Source organism: Triticum urartu, chromosome 6A (assembly GCF_056163025.1).
Source record: "Triticum urartu cultivar PI428250 chromosome 6A, HENAU_Tu73, whole genome shotgun sequence".
Lineage (NCBI taxonomy): Eukaryota > Viridiplantae > Streptophyta > Magnoliopsida > Poales > Poaceae > Triticum > Triticum urartu.
The window spans coordinates 374,439,280-374,454,589 of record NC_141878.1 but is presented as its reverse complement, the minus strand read 5'-3'; the positions used below and the strand labels follow the sequence as shown (position 1 = coordinate 374,454,589).

General features: G+C 44.9%; 1 protein-coding gene and 1 pseudogene across 1 annotated transcript; both read left to right on the top strand.

Annotated features, from left to right (window-relative positions):
* Positions 1 to 204: 204 nt before the first annotated feature.
* Positions 205 to 3,000, top strand: LOC125512753 (vacuolar protein sorting-associated protein 20 homolog 1). Its single transcript, XM_048677846.2, has 6 exons — positions 205 to 439; positions 1,235 to 1,387; positions 1,551 to 1,703; positions 2,310 to 2,393; positions 2,528 to 2,699; positions 2,797 to 3,000. The coding sequence occupies exons 1-6, from the start codon at positions 338 to 340 to the stop codon at positions 2,820 to 2,822; spliced, it is 690 nt and encodes a 229-aa protein (XP_048533803.1). The 5' UTR covers positions 205 to 337; the 3' UTR covers positions 2,823 to 3,000.
* A 5,012-nt stretch (positions 3,001 to 8,012) lies between these two features.
* Positions 8,013 to 8,704, top strand: LOC147965307 (uncharacterized; annotated as a pseudogene).
* The last annotated feature ends 6,606 nt before the right edge of the window (positions 8,705 to 15,310 follow it).

Genomic DNA, 15,310 nt, shown 5'->3' with positions numbered 1-15,310 from the left:
ATTCCAAATATTAACAATTCCAAATCATTTGAATATAGTTGCAGGACACATAATTCTAACAATGTTTGCTAGTAGTGACCTAAATGCTCTTATATTCGGAGGGAGTATTTTTTTTAGAAAAACGGGTCGAGCTGTTGGTACATGGTAATGGGTCTTTCCCATGGGAAAAAAGTGGTAACGGGTTATGAACCCGATCCTAATTCTCCCGGACCCTACCCATGAACTGTGATGCCGTGACCGCGTCTCCTCCCGCAGTCCACCTTCCCCTCTCCCTCTTCCTTCCTCTCCCGCCGCCGGCGACACCTTGCTCGCGAGGGGTATACGCGGGGAGAGAAAGATGGGGAACGTGTTCGTGAAGAAGCCTAAGATCACGGAGGTCGACAAGGCCATCCTCGCCCTCAAGACGCAGCGCCGCAAGCTCGCGCAGTTCCAGCAGCAGGTCCCCTGCTCCCGCCCTGCCCGATCCGATCATCTGTTTCCCACCCCCGTCCTACTATACCATCTAATTGTTCTAGTTTGTAATCGTGATCATTGAGATTCGATTCTGGTAGTTTATCGATCTCCAATTTTGCCCCCGGGACTAGATAATACCAGGTTTGGTGCCAATACCGCTCATTACGCGAGTGCGGCCGCAGTTGGGATTAGGTTTTTGCATAACGTTGTGTCTATAACTGAATGGGTACGAGCTTTTTCCACCTTGTTAGTTTTGTCAGGAGGGCCCAGTTCTGGTGTGGTTTGTTGTTTGCCATTTTGGGTTGACAGTAGTGATCCGGATTTAGAATGTCTGGCAGTGTCATCAGGACAAGAGTATAGGTTTTGGGTCGGATTATAATGTAGTATTAAGGTGAATGTAAGCGAGAACTGCACATTCATGTTATCAAATGAGGATATTACTTTCCAGAGCATATTGCGAAAACCAGACTGGCTTGTAGTGCATGCTTTGGTGTGCTGCCGTTATCTTGATCTATCAGCGCTAGCGGTATGGGAGTCGTTTGCTGGTGCAAACCAGCAAACTATCTGATTTCTGTACTAGCATGTTGTGCGAAGAAATTATTTCGCCATTGGGTTTCAATACCTTTAGGTGGGTATAACTTGTCGTGTTGTGATGAACTGTTCAAATATTCTAACTGAACTAATGAGCGTGTCTTGCATTAAATCACTGGAATGATGTTTCTACTTACAATTAAGATGGTAATGGTTCTGTTTATGTGTGTTTTACTTTTCTTTCTTCCAGCTTGAGAAGGTGATTGAAGCAGAAAAGGAAGCTGCACGCCAGTTGGTTCAGCAAAAGAAGAGAGACAGAGCTTTGATTGCACTGAAGAAGAAGAAATCCCAGGAAGAGCTCCTGAAACAAGTTGATACATGGCAAATGAATGTCGAACAGCAGGTTAGTAGTTTACTCGATAAATTCTGGCTCCTAATGAATTGCATGTTCATGTATAGAGCAGAAGGTCTGTATTTCTGCTTTACATAAGTGAATCTGACCAGCATTAAGTCTCTTTAGTTTTGATCGATAATTTGACAGTCTGTTTTCTGTTCTCTTGTTGAAGCTGACAGATATTGAACTAGCAAGCAAGCAAAAAGCTGTATTGGAAAGCCTAAAGACTGGAAATGCTGCCCTTAAGTCTATACAGAGTGAGATTAACATCGACGATGTCCAAAAGTTAATGGATGACACAGCTGAGGCCAAGGCTTATCAGGATGTAAGTTCAATAAACTTTTCCAGTCCACTGGTTACTACATTTATAATGCTTTTATCCATGTGAGGTCCTTCCATCTTATTTGAAGTCATTGTATATATTTTTCTTACAACATCCTTAGTTGACGCTTAATACGTAAAGTGGCACCTCGGATCTCTGTAAAAGCTCTTTTCATGTACTTGTGTGGAACTAGTTAAACCATGTACATCATTTGGACTATGTGATAGTTGCCTGAAAATCAGTACTGATTTCGTTCTTACACCATGTAAATATATATAATTAGCTCTGTGGTCTGCAACTTAAACATGAACAGTTCTACATAGTATAATGCTTCTGAAATTGTGACTTATACAAGTAGCTAATACAAGAATCAATTTATCATCTGTTATATTGTATTATTGATGTCTTTGTACTTATTAATCAATGCCCGTATTTTTTTTCATCTGATTTTGATGAGCTCCCTTCTATTTCTATTATCGGAGTTATTTATATTTGAATCCAGTTTTCATCAGTTCCTTCTCGTGATCTTACCATCTGTTGCAGTATATGCCCCCAACGCCAATGCCTGTAACCTTTTTTGCCTTGCTTATCAACTGATATTGATTGCAGGAAATAAATGCCGCTCTGGGTGAACAACTATCTGCTGAGGATGAGGAGGCTGTCATGGCTGAATTTGACAACTTGGAAGCTGAGGTTTTTCCCCAAAAGCTTCAAGAGTTCTCAACCTTTTGTTTTAAGAAAAATACCTACATAATAAACTCCGAGTTCTGAGCTTAAATGAAGATTTGTTTCTCTGCTAAATTGTTATTGTCGTCTGTTCTTTTCAGCTTGCACTTGAGTCTCTGCCCGATGCTCCCGTTACTGAAGTACAATCTGAAAAGAAAACCAAAGCACCGGCTTACGCTGAAGCTCCAGCTGAAGACATTGATGATGTTATTGAGCTTCCTGATGTACCTACTAAAGCGCCAGAGAGGTCTGAAGCTCCAGAAAAAACAAAAGGTTTTGATCTCATGTTCCTTTATTTTTGGAGTTTAGCCTGTTTCATTTGCATCTTATACTTTTTATGGTGTACTGATGATGTGTTCTGAATTGACAGTCTTGGAAGAGCCACTACCTGCATAGTTGGTGGAGCTGAGCTGAACAGGGCACTCCAAGTCCTGCGGTTTGCAGGAGCTGTAAAATATCTGCCATTTGATTGTACTACTTAATTTTGTCATTTCATAAGTTTCATTGTGTACAGAATCTGAAATGTTGGTCTCGGTTATCAATTGATGCAGTGACGACCTGTGCCTGTTGTACATTTAGTAGTCTCAGCATCGATTATGGTATCAGATGTCCTGTTATTTCTTGATTGTCGTTTGTATATTGATTTGGGCTTGCAGCATGCTACAAGCATATCCCTGTTGTCTCCTCTGGACAGCTAAAATTAAATTGTGTTAACTGTTAACTGGGATTCTGTTTCATTGGTTGGATCTTTACCACGACTTGGCTACTTTGCACTCAGGTATGTAAACAGTTACATTTCATGCTCATCATTTCTGATTTGACACCTGCTCTTCCAGATTTCTGCCGCTACACATAGCAAGTTTGGTGCAGAGACATTTATGTAGTTGCTGGGCTCAGTATGTCGCCGCTGCTGGCCAAGTCTGTTCTGTAGCTGCTGCTGCTACTGGTGATCTTTGCTGTTAAAATGGTCTGTTGAGATTGACGCTGAAAAACGGTTGCATTCCTATTTTAACCATTTTAACAGCATGTCAATAACAAGTACTGTGTTCCTAGAAATGGCAAATTGAACAAAAAATGATGGTATGCCAGAGTTTATATAAGGAATGCTCAAGTACCGTGTTGAGTAACCGATTATTTTGTAGAATGGATGTGGCACTGAAAGGTTTTCAGCATGCTATTTTAACTATTTTAACAGCATGTCAGTACAAGTTATAGAAAACAACATTGACAATTATATTGGACGCCGATAAGTGCCACACGTGTGGGCGTTAGGGGGTCTGCCCACACATTTTGTGTGATGTATAAGAGGAACAGCCTACACACCTACGTGTGAGCAAAACAAGTAATGCCCACACATCTCTTTTTTTCTCCTGATCCCTTTCACACGCGTGCGTGTGGGCGAAATAGATAACGCCCACACGCCCGTACGTCAGGCCTCGTACCTCGTGGTCCCGCACGCCCCGCGTGACAGTCACCGCGCTTCCCGCAGTTGCCCTGGTCCAGACCCTCGTCCATGTTCGTTTAACTGTAGTTGTCATGTCGCTGAATTTCGGTTGCCATGTCGGACAACTACAGTTGTCATGGTTGCTCAACTGCAGTTGCCATGATTTCAAAACTTTAGGAGTTGCCACCCACTAACACTAGGCAGTTGCCGTGTAGCACTACAAAAAGACATGGCAAAAGAACATGTTCGGGTAAAAGAGAGAGTTGCCGTGTGCTTACAAGCACGCTAGGGCAGTTGCCATGTAAAGAGAAAGAGTTGTCATCTACTTACGTGCACGCTAGGGCAGTTGCCATGTACCATGCAAAAACACATGGCAACTCGGGTAAAAAGAGAGTTGCCATCTGCTTAGAAGCAAAGCTATGACAGTTGTCATGTAACCTGCAGAAACACATGGCAACTGCCATCTTTGGGTGTGGGCGAGGAGATGGGCGTGTGGGCGAAGTGATAAACGCCGACAGACCAGCCCCCTCTGCGTGCGTGAAAACTGGTGTGTGGGCGAATTGTTAAACGCCTACACACCAGCCCCCCGTGTGGTGAAAAAGAACGTGTGGGCGACCGGATGAATGCCCACACACCAGTTTAGTCCTACATGGCACACAAAAACTGTTAGAACACGCTAAGATTCGTGCAAAATTGGTTGGACGAGAATCCATATGTGTGGACAAGTTGTCAGACGCCCACATGTGTGGGAGTTAGTGTTTTTGATTATATTTTATTAGCTGTTAAGCGATTAAACTTCTATGAAGCTGCACACGTTTTTGAAATTCTACGTATGTCTAGGTCCATGCCTGCACAATGGACTGGATCACATTTATCTAGTCAATCAAATAATCTTGTACTCAAATTATCTTGAGACCCAAATTTAAGTTGGATTGTGTCTCCTAACAATATTTGTTCTTGTCATCGCCTCCGTCCCAAAATAAGTGTGTCAATTTTTATACCAATTTAAAGTTGATACAAAGTTGGTACAAAGTTGACACACTTATTTTGGGACAGAGGAAGTATGTTATTACTTTGAACATGCTGTAGATAACCAGTGAGGATTGTTTGTATGGATGAGTATTCTTCATTATCTATTGAGTGTAAATGCTTTCTTCATAGTTTTTTTTAAAACTCATAGTACCTAAACACCTAGTGACTTGAATTCATCTTGATTATTGTCCACCAAATTGAGGGGTGATGGGCTCATCTTTTTATGTTGATGGAAACATTTTTCATGTAGCAACCGTAAACCACCCTTGATCAGATTCAAATATATTTGTTCTTGTAATCTTAACTCTCAACATTTCCTACACAATGACAAAAGGGGTCCTCAAGTCACCCAAATCTTTCCCCACCCCAACCAGTGTGGCCTCTCCTTGGCGGTTTCCAGCTCTTCCCATCGGTGTCTCATCCATCTTGTCGCTTCCTTCCAGCTCCTCCACTATGCCCTCTCCCTCCCTAGTCCCTAGTGACCAAGGACCCCACCCACTCATTGAGCAGGTTGTTGAGGTGGACGCCGAGATCGAGCTGGAGCTCAACGCGGGGAAACAGTTTGTGAGCTTCGTTGGTCATTCAGGTAGTATTTGGACGAGCACCTGCACGGCTGGAGCCGATCCCCATGTACACACTCTTGCATCGATGCGTGCCACAGCTTTAGTTAATTGTTACTCCACCTACGACGAGCTCCACGTATATGTTTGTGAACGAACCCATCGGAAAGTTATGCCCTTGGCATTTGGAACGAGATGCAAACATGACAAGGGTCGCACCCAGTACGCTACTTTTGCAGTTTTTTTTTGAACGTTTGCAGTTGCCGTCTCCATCCACGCACAAATGAAGTTTGTGTAGCCTTGGCATTTGGAACCACCATCTGGAGGCGCAATAAAAGCCGCGCACACCAAGCCCCTTGACCCGCCGATGAATTCTGGTTGCCAGCCCTACTTTCACCTGTTTTCACCGTGCAGTGCACCCCATCCATCCACCGCGCCGACTCCCTTCCCTTCTTGGCTAGCTCCCAATAAATTGGGCCGTCGCCGTCTCGCCCTGCACCGGCCTCTCTGTCCGTCCATGGTAGTAGCTTCCGAACCGTGTTTTCCCTGCAGCTCAGCTCTGTGGCCTCGAGCGTAGCCACGCAGCAGACGGCCCTGCTATTTTTGTTTGTGGGGGACCTTTCTATTCTGCAAGTGCAGTGGTTTATGCGGGCGCCTCTTGTTGTGTAGCATACATACGGATGGATGTTTCAGGCTTCCAGCACGTACGTACGTACAGTACGTACGTAGTACACCGTTTACCCGTAAAGCTGTGCAACAGATTGATGGCCCGAACCTCTTGAGCTTGTAGATAGATAGATGGACGCCAAAGTTTATGTATCCATCAGGCCATCAAGTTATACAGAGTATGAATGCCTGTTCAGTTCTGTATACCCCCATCAAGTTATACAGGACGACAAAGCACTATGCCTCGATGAGCTACCAACGCAAGAAGTAAGATTGCTGGAAGCAGCCAGGCAGCGCCCCCTCCCTGCATTTCCTCCGGGCCTCACCGCAGAAAAGCCCTGCTCCTTTCACCGATTCTCTTGATAACCCCATGTGGATGTGGAAACTCACGACGTTGCACTTGCACGGCCAGCATGTGGCGTGCATGTACGGACGATACAATCGCTTCACACTCCTTTTCTTTTCCTTTTTGCATACGAGGATCATCCCCACTGCAGCACTGCTCACAGCACACCACGCCGGAGGTGTTTGTCGAGCGAGGAGTCCACGCTTCTCTTTCCTCCTCTCTCTTTACATGCACACATGGAGCGGCGGGGCGGATCCTTTCGGTGCTGCTGGATGCTCACCGGGCTACCTGTGGCAAAACACGCCGAATCGGTGGCAGGATTGCGTCCGATCTCCGTGTCAGCTGTCTCCACGCGCCAGAGGCGTCGGATCGGTGCCGAGGATGCCACGCCCACGCGCGCTGGCGGTTTCCGCGGACCCAGCTCGCTCAACGGACGAGTGATGGAAGAAACCAACAAACAAAGTTGTTGGTCGTCCACCATGGAGCCAAGATATACACGTACAGTACGTGAGATGGCCAGCTCGCTGCTCGCGCACATATATATCCCAACAACAACGGGGAAAAAGGGGAGTCCATCGATCGGTGCGTGCCTGCAAAACATTTTTTTCACTGGGAAGTGAAATTTGTTTGGGTGTAAACCTCATATAAAGGGTACGTCAGTCACCTGCACAACAGAGTCTAGCTGGCTCGTTCGGAAGCCACCTGCATGCACACGGACGCCAAAACAATCAGGCCCCAGTTTTTCTTAGCTACTATTGCCAATTAGTAGTACTATCTCTCCTCTAGAAAAACCACTCAGAGCAACTCTAACAGACCCCGCAAAACACGTTTGCAGTTTGATGAAGATCTCGTTTGCGGGTCGAGAACAAGCGCGGCCGATCAGAAACCGTAAATGAAACTGCATAATTTGAAAAAACAGTTTCATAGAAGAAATTGCAACATAGTAATTCATCACATACCGAAAAGTCCATTCTGCACCCGAGCTCATATGCTCCCGCATGAATAGTAAAAATCGAAAAAAATAAAAAAATTCAAAAAATTCCAAATTTTTTTTTTAGAGAAACATTGACAAAAGTTCTAAGTGCCTGCAAAAATTCATCATGAAATCACATTCCTGTAAGGCGTGGCAAAAAAAACAAATTCAATGTTTCAAAATGCATTTGAAAGTAGCTTTTTCATAGTACTATTTTTGTTTTTTTTGCCACGCCTTCTAAGAATGTGATTTCATGACGAATTTTTGCAGGCACTTAGAACTTTTGTCAATGTTTCTTTCAAAAAAAATTTGAAATTTTTTGAATTTTTTTTGATTTTTTTTCGATTTTACTGTTCATGCGGGAGCATATGAGCTCGGGTGCAGATTAGCCGCGTCCATCACATACTACATATATTACATGATCAAACACTACAAACACTAATTCATACTACATACTACATCAGTACTAGTACTAGAGGGGGTGAGGATCTCACAGCGGCGAGCTCGCGGCCATGGACGACGCCATGGAGGAGCTCAACCCTCCTCGCCAGAGCTGCCGAGGTCGATGTACTTCTCCCTCTGCTCCTCGCGGATGCGCCACCACTCGCTGTCCTTTTCCTTGGCGGCGAGGTTGGCCGCGACCGCCTGCTGGAACACGAGGTCGTCGAGCTTCTCGTGGTGGCGCCGGCGCTTCGCCTCCTCGCGCAAGCTCTACTTGGCAATGGCGGACGCGACCACGTAGACATCGGCAACGAAGTCCTCCGGCCCGACGACTCCGCGGCTACCGAGCTCCTGCTTGACGGGGATGAGCTCGATCTCCTCCGGATCCTCCGACCACTCCCTCTTCACGGGGAGAAGGCTCGCGCTGGAAGAGGAGGAGCTCGCGGCGTGGGAAGATCTCGCCGCGGAGGACGAGTCCACGACCGAGGACGGCATACGGCCGCGCCGACGGTTGCATTCGTTCGTCTCGCGGACGCGGAAGCTCGGCGGCGGCGAGAGGACGCGGTTGGTCCACTTCCTCGCCTCGCGCTTCCTCGCGCCGTCTGACCGGACGCGCCGCTCGTGCTCGGGGTCGCCGCCGCCGCCAGATCTGTTCCCGGAGCCGCGTCCGGAGCTCCACATGCGGTCCCACTTGGTGGCCGGAGGCGGAAGGGGCTCGCAGGCGGCGAGAAATGTGAGGAGGGGAGTGGGGAATTGCGGAGCTCGGCGACGGCGGGGGATAGGGTTTCAACCCGCAAACACACTGCGAAACCGTAGATATACTAGTCGGGGCGGGTGTTTTGCGGGCTGCGGTAAATATTTTTACGGACCGTGCGAGTATACGAGCTCTGTTCTAGTCAGAAAATTGGGCTGGACTCGTATACTCGCCGGAATTTTGTGGGTTTACCGATTTTGCAGGGTGGTAGAGTTGCTCTCAAAGCAAATAGGTATCGTACAATGTACTCCCTCTATCCAAAATGAGACACTTATTTTGAGATGGAGGGAGTACAATGCAATTATCTGCTTGTCCGCGATAGATAAGGTGTTGATGCAGGGCACGTGTCAGGCATGTTTTCATGGATATCATTTAGATACATGTTTTACATATAAAGAGATGATTGCATTACCCCGCAAAAAAAAGATGATTGTGCAAAGAAAATGCTCTAACAATTACCTAAAAAGGAAAAGAAGAAAAGATCACAATTATCTGAAAGGAAAAAAAAATAGATTATGTGACATTTCGTGCCGGATGAAGCAAAAATGTGCCGTCGTATAGGTATCCGCAACAAACAAGGCTTTATCATTATGATTTTCTTCTATTCTATCTATCTCTTCTCTTACTTAAAAAAAATACAGAAGGATCCATTTTATGCTCCTTTCTTTCCTCCGCCCTTACCCTCCACCCTGCTTTTCGGGTTTGCCAGTTTTTCTAGCTGGTTTTACTTAAAAACCACTTCTAACTGCCACATGTCTTACTGCATTATGAAACAAAATCATGTTTTTTGGCACGTCAAATGGAGTTACATTCTCGTACTATCCTAGGGAAGCCCAATTGAGTGGCTCATCATCTGGCGAAGCACTCCTATGATACTCTGTCTAATTTTGATTGGGATGGAGGAACAATTTCATTATGCCTTTTTGTAATAAATGATGTAACTCTCTTGATGAAGAAATAACCGAGAGGCTTTCCCCTAAAAAAAAAGATACAGATTCAGTTCACGGCTAAAATTTATTTTTCGTACATAATTACATTGATAAGAAAATGACAGGTAAATCACATCCACTTTGAAAATATTCATACCTCCGTTGCAATGCACGAACAATTATCAAGTGTTATAAAAATAGCCCCACTAACATCATTAAATAGCCATTTTTTTGCATTCTCATCAATCCACATCACCACTTAAATCTCATATGTCCATTTCTTTCCCAAATGCTAGATAATCCATTTCAATATACCATTTTTCCTCGTTCAAGAATTTTTCTAATTAACCAGTTAAATAGCCGATTAATCCCTAATTATAGGGTCACCGAGTAGCCGATAAACTGATAAATCGACCGATTAATTGATCAATTGGCCAATTAACTTGCCGATTAACCTATTAATTTTCTACTCGCCAGTCAACCGAGCAGCTACTAGTTAACGATTTCTTCAATAATGATATTTTTTTATACCCTGCAAAAAAAGATATTTCTTTTATAACTTTCCTTACCAGATACTAAGAAACTAAGGGTGACTCCAATTAGTGATTAACCTGCAATTAAGCCTGGTTCAACACTGATCTGCAACAAAGTTTGATCTACAAATATATCTAAGCACCACATGCAACAATTACATTGTCTATTTATCCTTCCGTTTGAGTTGTATTGTCTATTTCTCTATTTTTTTGCGAGGTGAATTTTCTACTTCTCCTACTTAATCCACTTCCGTAATATATTAGGTGTTATCATTTAGTTTTAGACTATTCATAGTGAGAGTAACATAGGTAGTAACATCACACATCTCTAAACAAAACAGATGATGTCGCGAGTAATTAATAAAGAAAGAGAGGTATGTGATAACATAACTACTTAATATAACATCACGCATACCAAGACAAGATGAGTCTATAACCTAATAAATAAAGTGTTGCATGACACTGCACATATGTTACTCCTCACTATAGAGATAGTAATATAGACCGGTAACCTGTAGTAACATATACATGTTACTAGTCTAAGTTACTATCCATTATGACTAGTCTTATGGATGTACATGTACCATTAATTCAAGTATAAAAAACGCATTCCCCTTTTACCAAAGATGCCCGCAAATGAATCTAGCTCCCATATCAATAAGCTAGTTTAGGCTAGTCTCTGCATTTAACGCTCCTCTAAATCTCTGTATAAATTTTGAATGCACGATAGTGGACAATAAACACTCCTATATCTTGAATCAACCTTGACAGCCCCTTCCCTAATTGCATTAGACACTGATTGAAGAAGATTAGCACTAGCGCGTCATTTTCCAAACCACCCACTCGCACACCCATAATGCTATTTAAATTGACTTGCACCTGAACTCCACGAAAGTAACACTTTTTTTTTGGTACGGATTAAGATTTTGGCTTATCGTAATTACCACCAGGCCCTAAGCATTAGTACATTAATGTATGTGACGCTAACACCTCCGGTAGTGGAAGTGTAAGGCTAGTCATAGTGAGGAGTAACTTAGACAGTAACATGCATATATTATTTAGTCTATGTTACTACCTTCATAGTGGGGAGTAATATGTATGTGGTATCATGCAAGCCATCATTTATTGAGATGTAGACTCATTTTGCCTTGAGATGTGTTATGTTAGTGTAACATATTATGTTACTCCAACCATCTCTCTACTTCTTAAATACATGCCATGTAAGCAAACTGTTCTTGGGGTGCGTTATGTTACTTGCTAAGTTACTCCCACTATAATCAGCCTAAAACCTTCTGCATTGGGGTACATAGCAAGGACTATCATGCATGCTAACTAGGTAATTTTACCGATGTGATGTACAATTAAATCCCTCGTTTTCCCTTCCCACGCCGCTTCCTAGGGGACGGCTCGGGCGGAAACCCTAACCGCCGCCGCCACCCCATCTCCCTCATCCCCACTCGCTGCCTTTGACGGCCGGCAGCAGCGGGATCTGGCACGCGCGGGTGGTTCTGGAGCATGGCGGGCCAGCGACGACAGATCTGGTGCACGAGGGTGGTTTTGGAGCAAGGCGGGCTAGCGGTGTGGGCATTTGTGCTGCTCGCCGCGGGATCGGAAGCGGCTATGACGACGCATGGCAGAGCTCATAGCGGAATGGAGGTGTGCGGCTGGGGCTCGTGGGAGGAGAAGGTCCCGGCCAGTTGCTTCTCCTGGAGGCGATGACGTGTGACATAGCGGCGATGGTGCGGCGAGGCCATGGAGGCATGGCGGAGCTTGGCCGGGAGATGCTGCGCTTGCAGTGGCTGAGCACGCAGCGGGCCATGGTGTCTCCTTCGTGGTGCCTCCACCTGGGCCCGTGGTCAGAGGTGTTGGAGGTGACGGTGCGAGCCAGATGGGCCCTGATCTGGGCCGCAGGGCCACGACACGGGCGTCTGCTGGGAGCTGGTTTGATGGTTGTAATTTGCGGTTCCGGCGACCCTTGGTCGGGCATGAAGGGAGCTTGGTGGAGTTCTCAGCCGTGGTGGTGCTGATGGTTGGGCTGTATGCTCCTGCTTGTGCATGTCTCGGGTGGACCTCGGCATCTCGACTATGCTGGCGAAGTGCCGCGACAATGGTAGAGTGGTCAACTTGGACGGTATGACCCTAGTCCGATGAGAAGAGACGAGGTGTGCGGCTACTCGAAAGAAATTCCTGCCCATACTCGGTCGGTGCTGGCGGCGACAGCGCCCGTGGGTGTAGTTCCCTCGGAGGCGTTGCCAAGGTGTGCCAGCATCTTCCTCGCTCGTTCTCGGGATTGGTAGCTGTCTTCGGGCGAAAGCCTAGGTTCGGTGTCGAATCGGCGCGATGGCGGCGTCTTAACGTCGCTACTTTGTTGGAAGCATCCTGCTTGAAGATATGGTCTTGAGGTTCCATGTTGGGCTACTTCCGATGCTCGCCACTGTTCAAGGTGATCTTCAGCGGCGCAATGTACGTCATCGCTGGTGAGTTCAAGATGATGACTTTAGTGGACTGACCAAGTTCCTCCATCTACTTGCCACCTCCTTTAGGCATCAAAGGGTGGATGGTGCGTCGACAAGGGAAGTTCAATGGAGTTGGTGTTGTCTTCGGAGGTGACCGGCATTGGTCGAGACGTGGCGACGTTGCTTAGTTTTGAACATGATCTTTTTGCTTTGTAGTTGTGTTGTCAGTGGTGGTTGTCTTTGGACTAGCCCTGGTGTGGAGTCTGCACTACGCTTGTTGTTCACAACAAGTTGTAGTCCTCTTATACTTGAAATTCCGCCTTCTATAAAAATATGGTACGCATTCACGTATTCTTAAAAAATGTACAATTAAATTAAGGAAGTGACGATTTAGTGTAGGAACGAAGTATGTCTACCGGGGGGGGGGGGGTGAATGGGAGTTTTAATTTTTCTTCAGAAAACTCAAAACTATCAGAACCCAGCAGCGGAAACGAATGGAAAACAAACTACAACGAGCTAAAACTAAGTACCGAATGAAAACTAAACATGCATCGAAACAAATCAAATGATGGAAAACATATCGGATGGAAACATGGGTAACAGAAATAACCAGTGGTGCTCGATGGCGGCAGGGTATTTGTTCGACCAGTTCGTCCTTCTACACAAGGACTACATCTGGTTGGAGGGGTTGTGACTTAACACGGAAGATAAACTCTCTTCACCCTATTCTCCTCGATAATCGATTCGTCAACCGATGCCGATTACTCGTGGTAGATACTTGAGGCTATCTCCAAACCTTCACAGACTTCTTCTTCGAGAACCACAATCACTCTTGGTCTCTGAAGAAATTGACACCTAACCTCTAGAGAGTTTGCAGCTCTCAAGAGTAATAGGCGGAGCGTACTAGACTTAGATTCGAGTGATGCTGAACCACTATCTAATTCTTCGGCTCTAGGGGTTTTCTCTCGGTGGATATTAAACTCAAATCACTCAGAGAGGGGTTTGCTTAACAATCTTCTTAGAATCAAACGGAGCAGCCGCCGGACAAAGCTGGCGCGGGGTGGCTATTTATAGCCGCAGCATTCCCGGATGGGAAATGACCATTTTGGACATGCGGTCCAGCCAATGGCCAACCGACACATTTCACAACGGTCAGATTTGGAGCAATGGCAACACTACTTGAGGAACAAGTAATGCTAACTCCTTGGTTTGAGACAAATCTCTTGTAGTGAAGATCACAGTCTCTTGCTGGCAAGTATTTGCTCAGAACACAAAGAGATTTCTCTCACAACTTTCATAGGATTTGGGTTTAGCATCAGAGAATCGAAGTTTCAAACATTACACCCCTCTTATTAGTACGGTGGTCCTATGACTCAATAAAGACAAGAAGAACAACAAAACAAATGCTACGTCTTCACTCCATCTTCATTCTCCTCAGACGCAGTCAATTTCCTCGGACATACACCAAACCAATTGCTTGAACTTCAGCGATTTTTAGGGGTCACTCTTGTTAACATCATCTTCGGTGATAACCTTCGCTACAACGCAGGGAGATTATCTTCATGGTTTACATCAAACTCCTCAATATCTCAAGGACTTGTTACTCTGTGTGCACTAGCAAACACATAAGTCCCATACTGTTGATGTCAACAAACTCCAAAACATAAGGGGCCTATCATTGCACCAACAATCTCCCCCCTTTTGGACGGTTGTTGACAAAACAGATAATCATCGAAGTGAAGATAGATAAGTGAAAAGTAAAATGAACAAGAGTGAATTTGCGTTACTTGACTTGATGATGAAATATACTCCCCCTAGATGTATGCAGGGATAATGATATGGATTAAAATTCCCTTGCACTTCATTAAAATATGCAGAGGAGATTTCAATCATTCGAGATAATGATTCACACTGATGAGATAATCCACCGAGATCGTAGTGCAATCATTCATAAATTCTCATAATTAATTCCACCTGCAAAACAAATGCTCTGAGAGAATATAGTGTAGCAGGCGGGGTTATTAATATTTCAGCACAGAAGTTTAGTTATACATCACAGAACAGATAGTCTTTGAAGCAGAAGTTCAAATTGCACAAGCAACCAAACCAAATGGAACACAAAAGAGCAAATCTATCAAAACTCGATGTAATTATCCCCCTTTTGTCAACTAGTGTCAAAAAGGTAATGAAAAAAATGAGTGCAGTAGCAGTGAACTTGATTCACTCTGAGGCATCGCCAGAAGAACTGTCTGAAGATGTTTCCAATTCTGAAGTGACTGGAAGATCTTCGTTAGCAGCAACAACAATGTTCCCTTCAGGAATGGTAACTTGATGCTGAGTTGATGAAGGCATATTCGGATCGGCTTCTTGAGTCATACGTGAAAGTACATTTTCTTCAGCTGGTTTTTCCGTCAGTGAGGTAGTTTCAGATTCTTCAAGTAACATGCGAAGATTAATACACAATAGATCAGTAGTTGGCTCTTGAGCAGGAAGTGGAGGAATACTGCAAGGTTGATAATCTTCAACTATGAGGCCTTTGTCAATAAACTCATATAGCTCTTTGAGATCTGCATCCTTGAGTTGCTTCTTGGAGAAGAACTTCCGAAGTAATTTCCAGAGCCTTTTCTTGTTCTCAGCAGCTATCAGATGCGTGATTCTTGTTCGGTTGTGAATGACATTCATCTCGGCAGCAAGGTGCTCCTTTTCTTGGTGATCTTCAGCAATGTGCTTGAGCAGCAGCTGTTGCATGC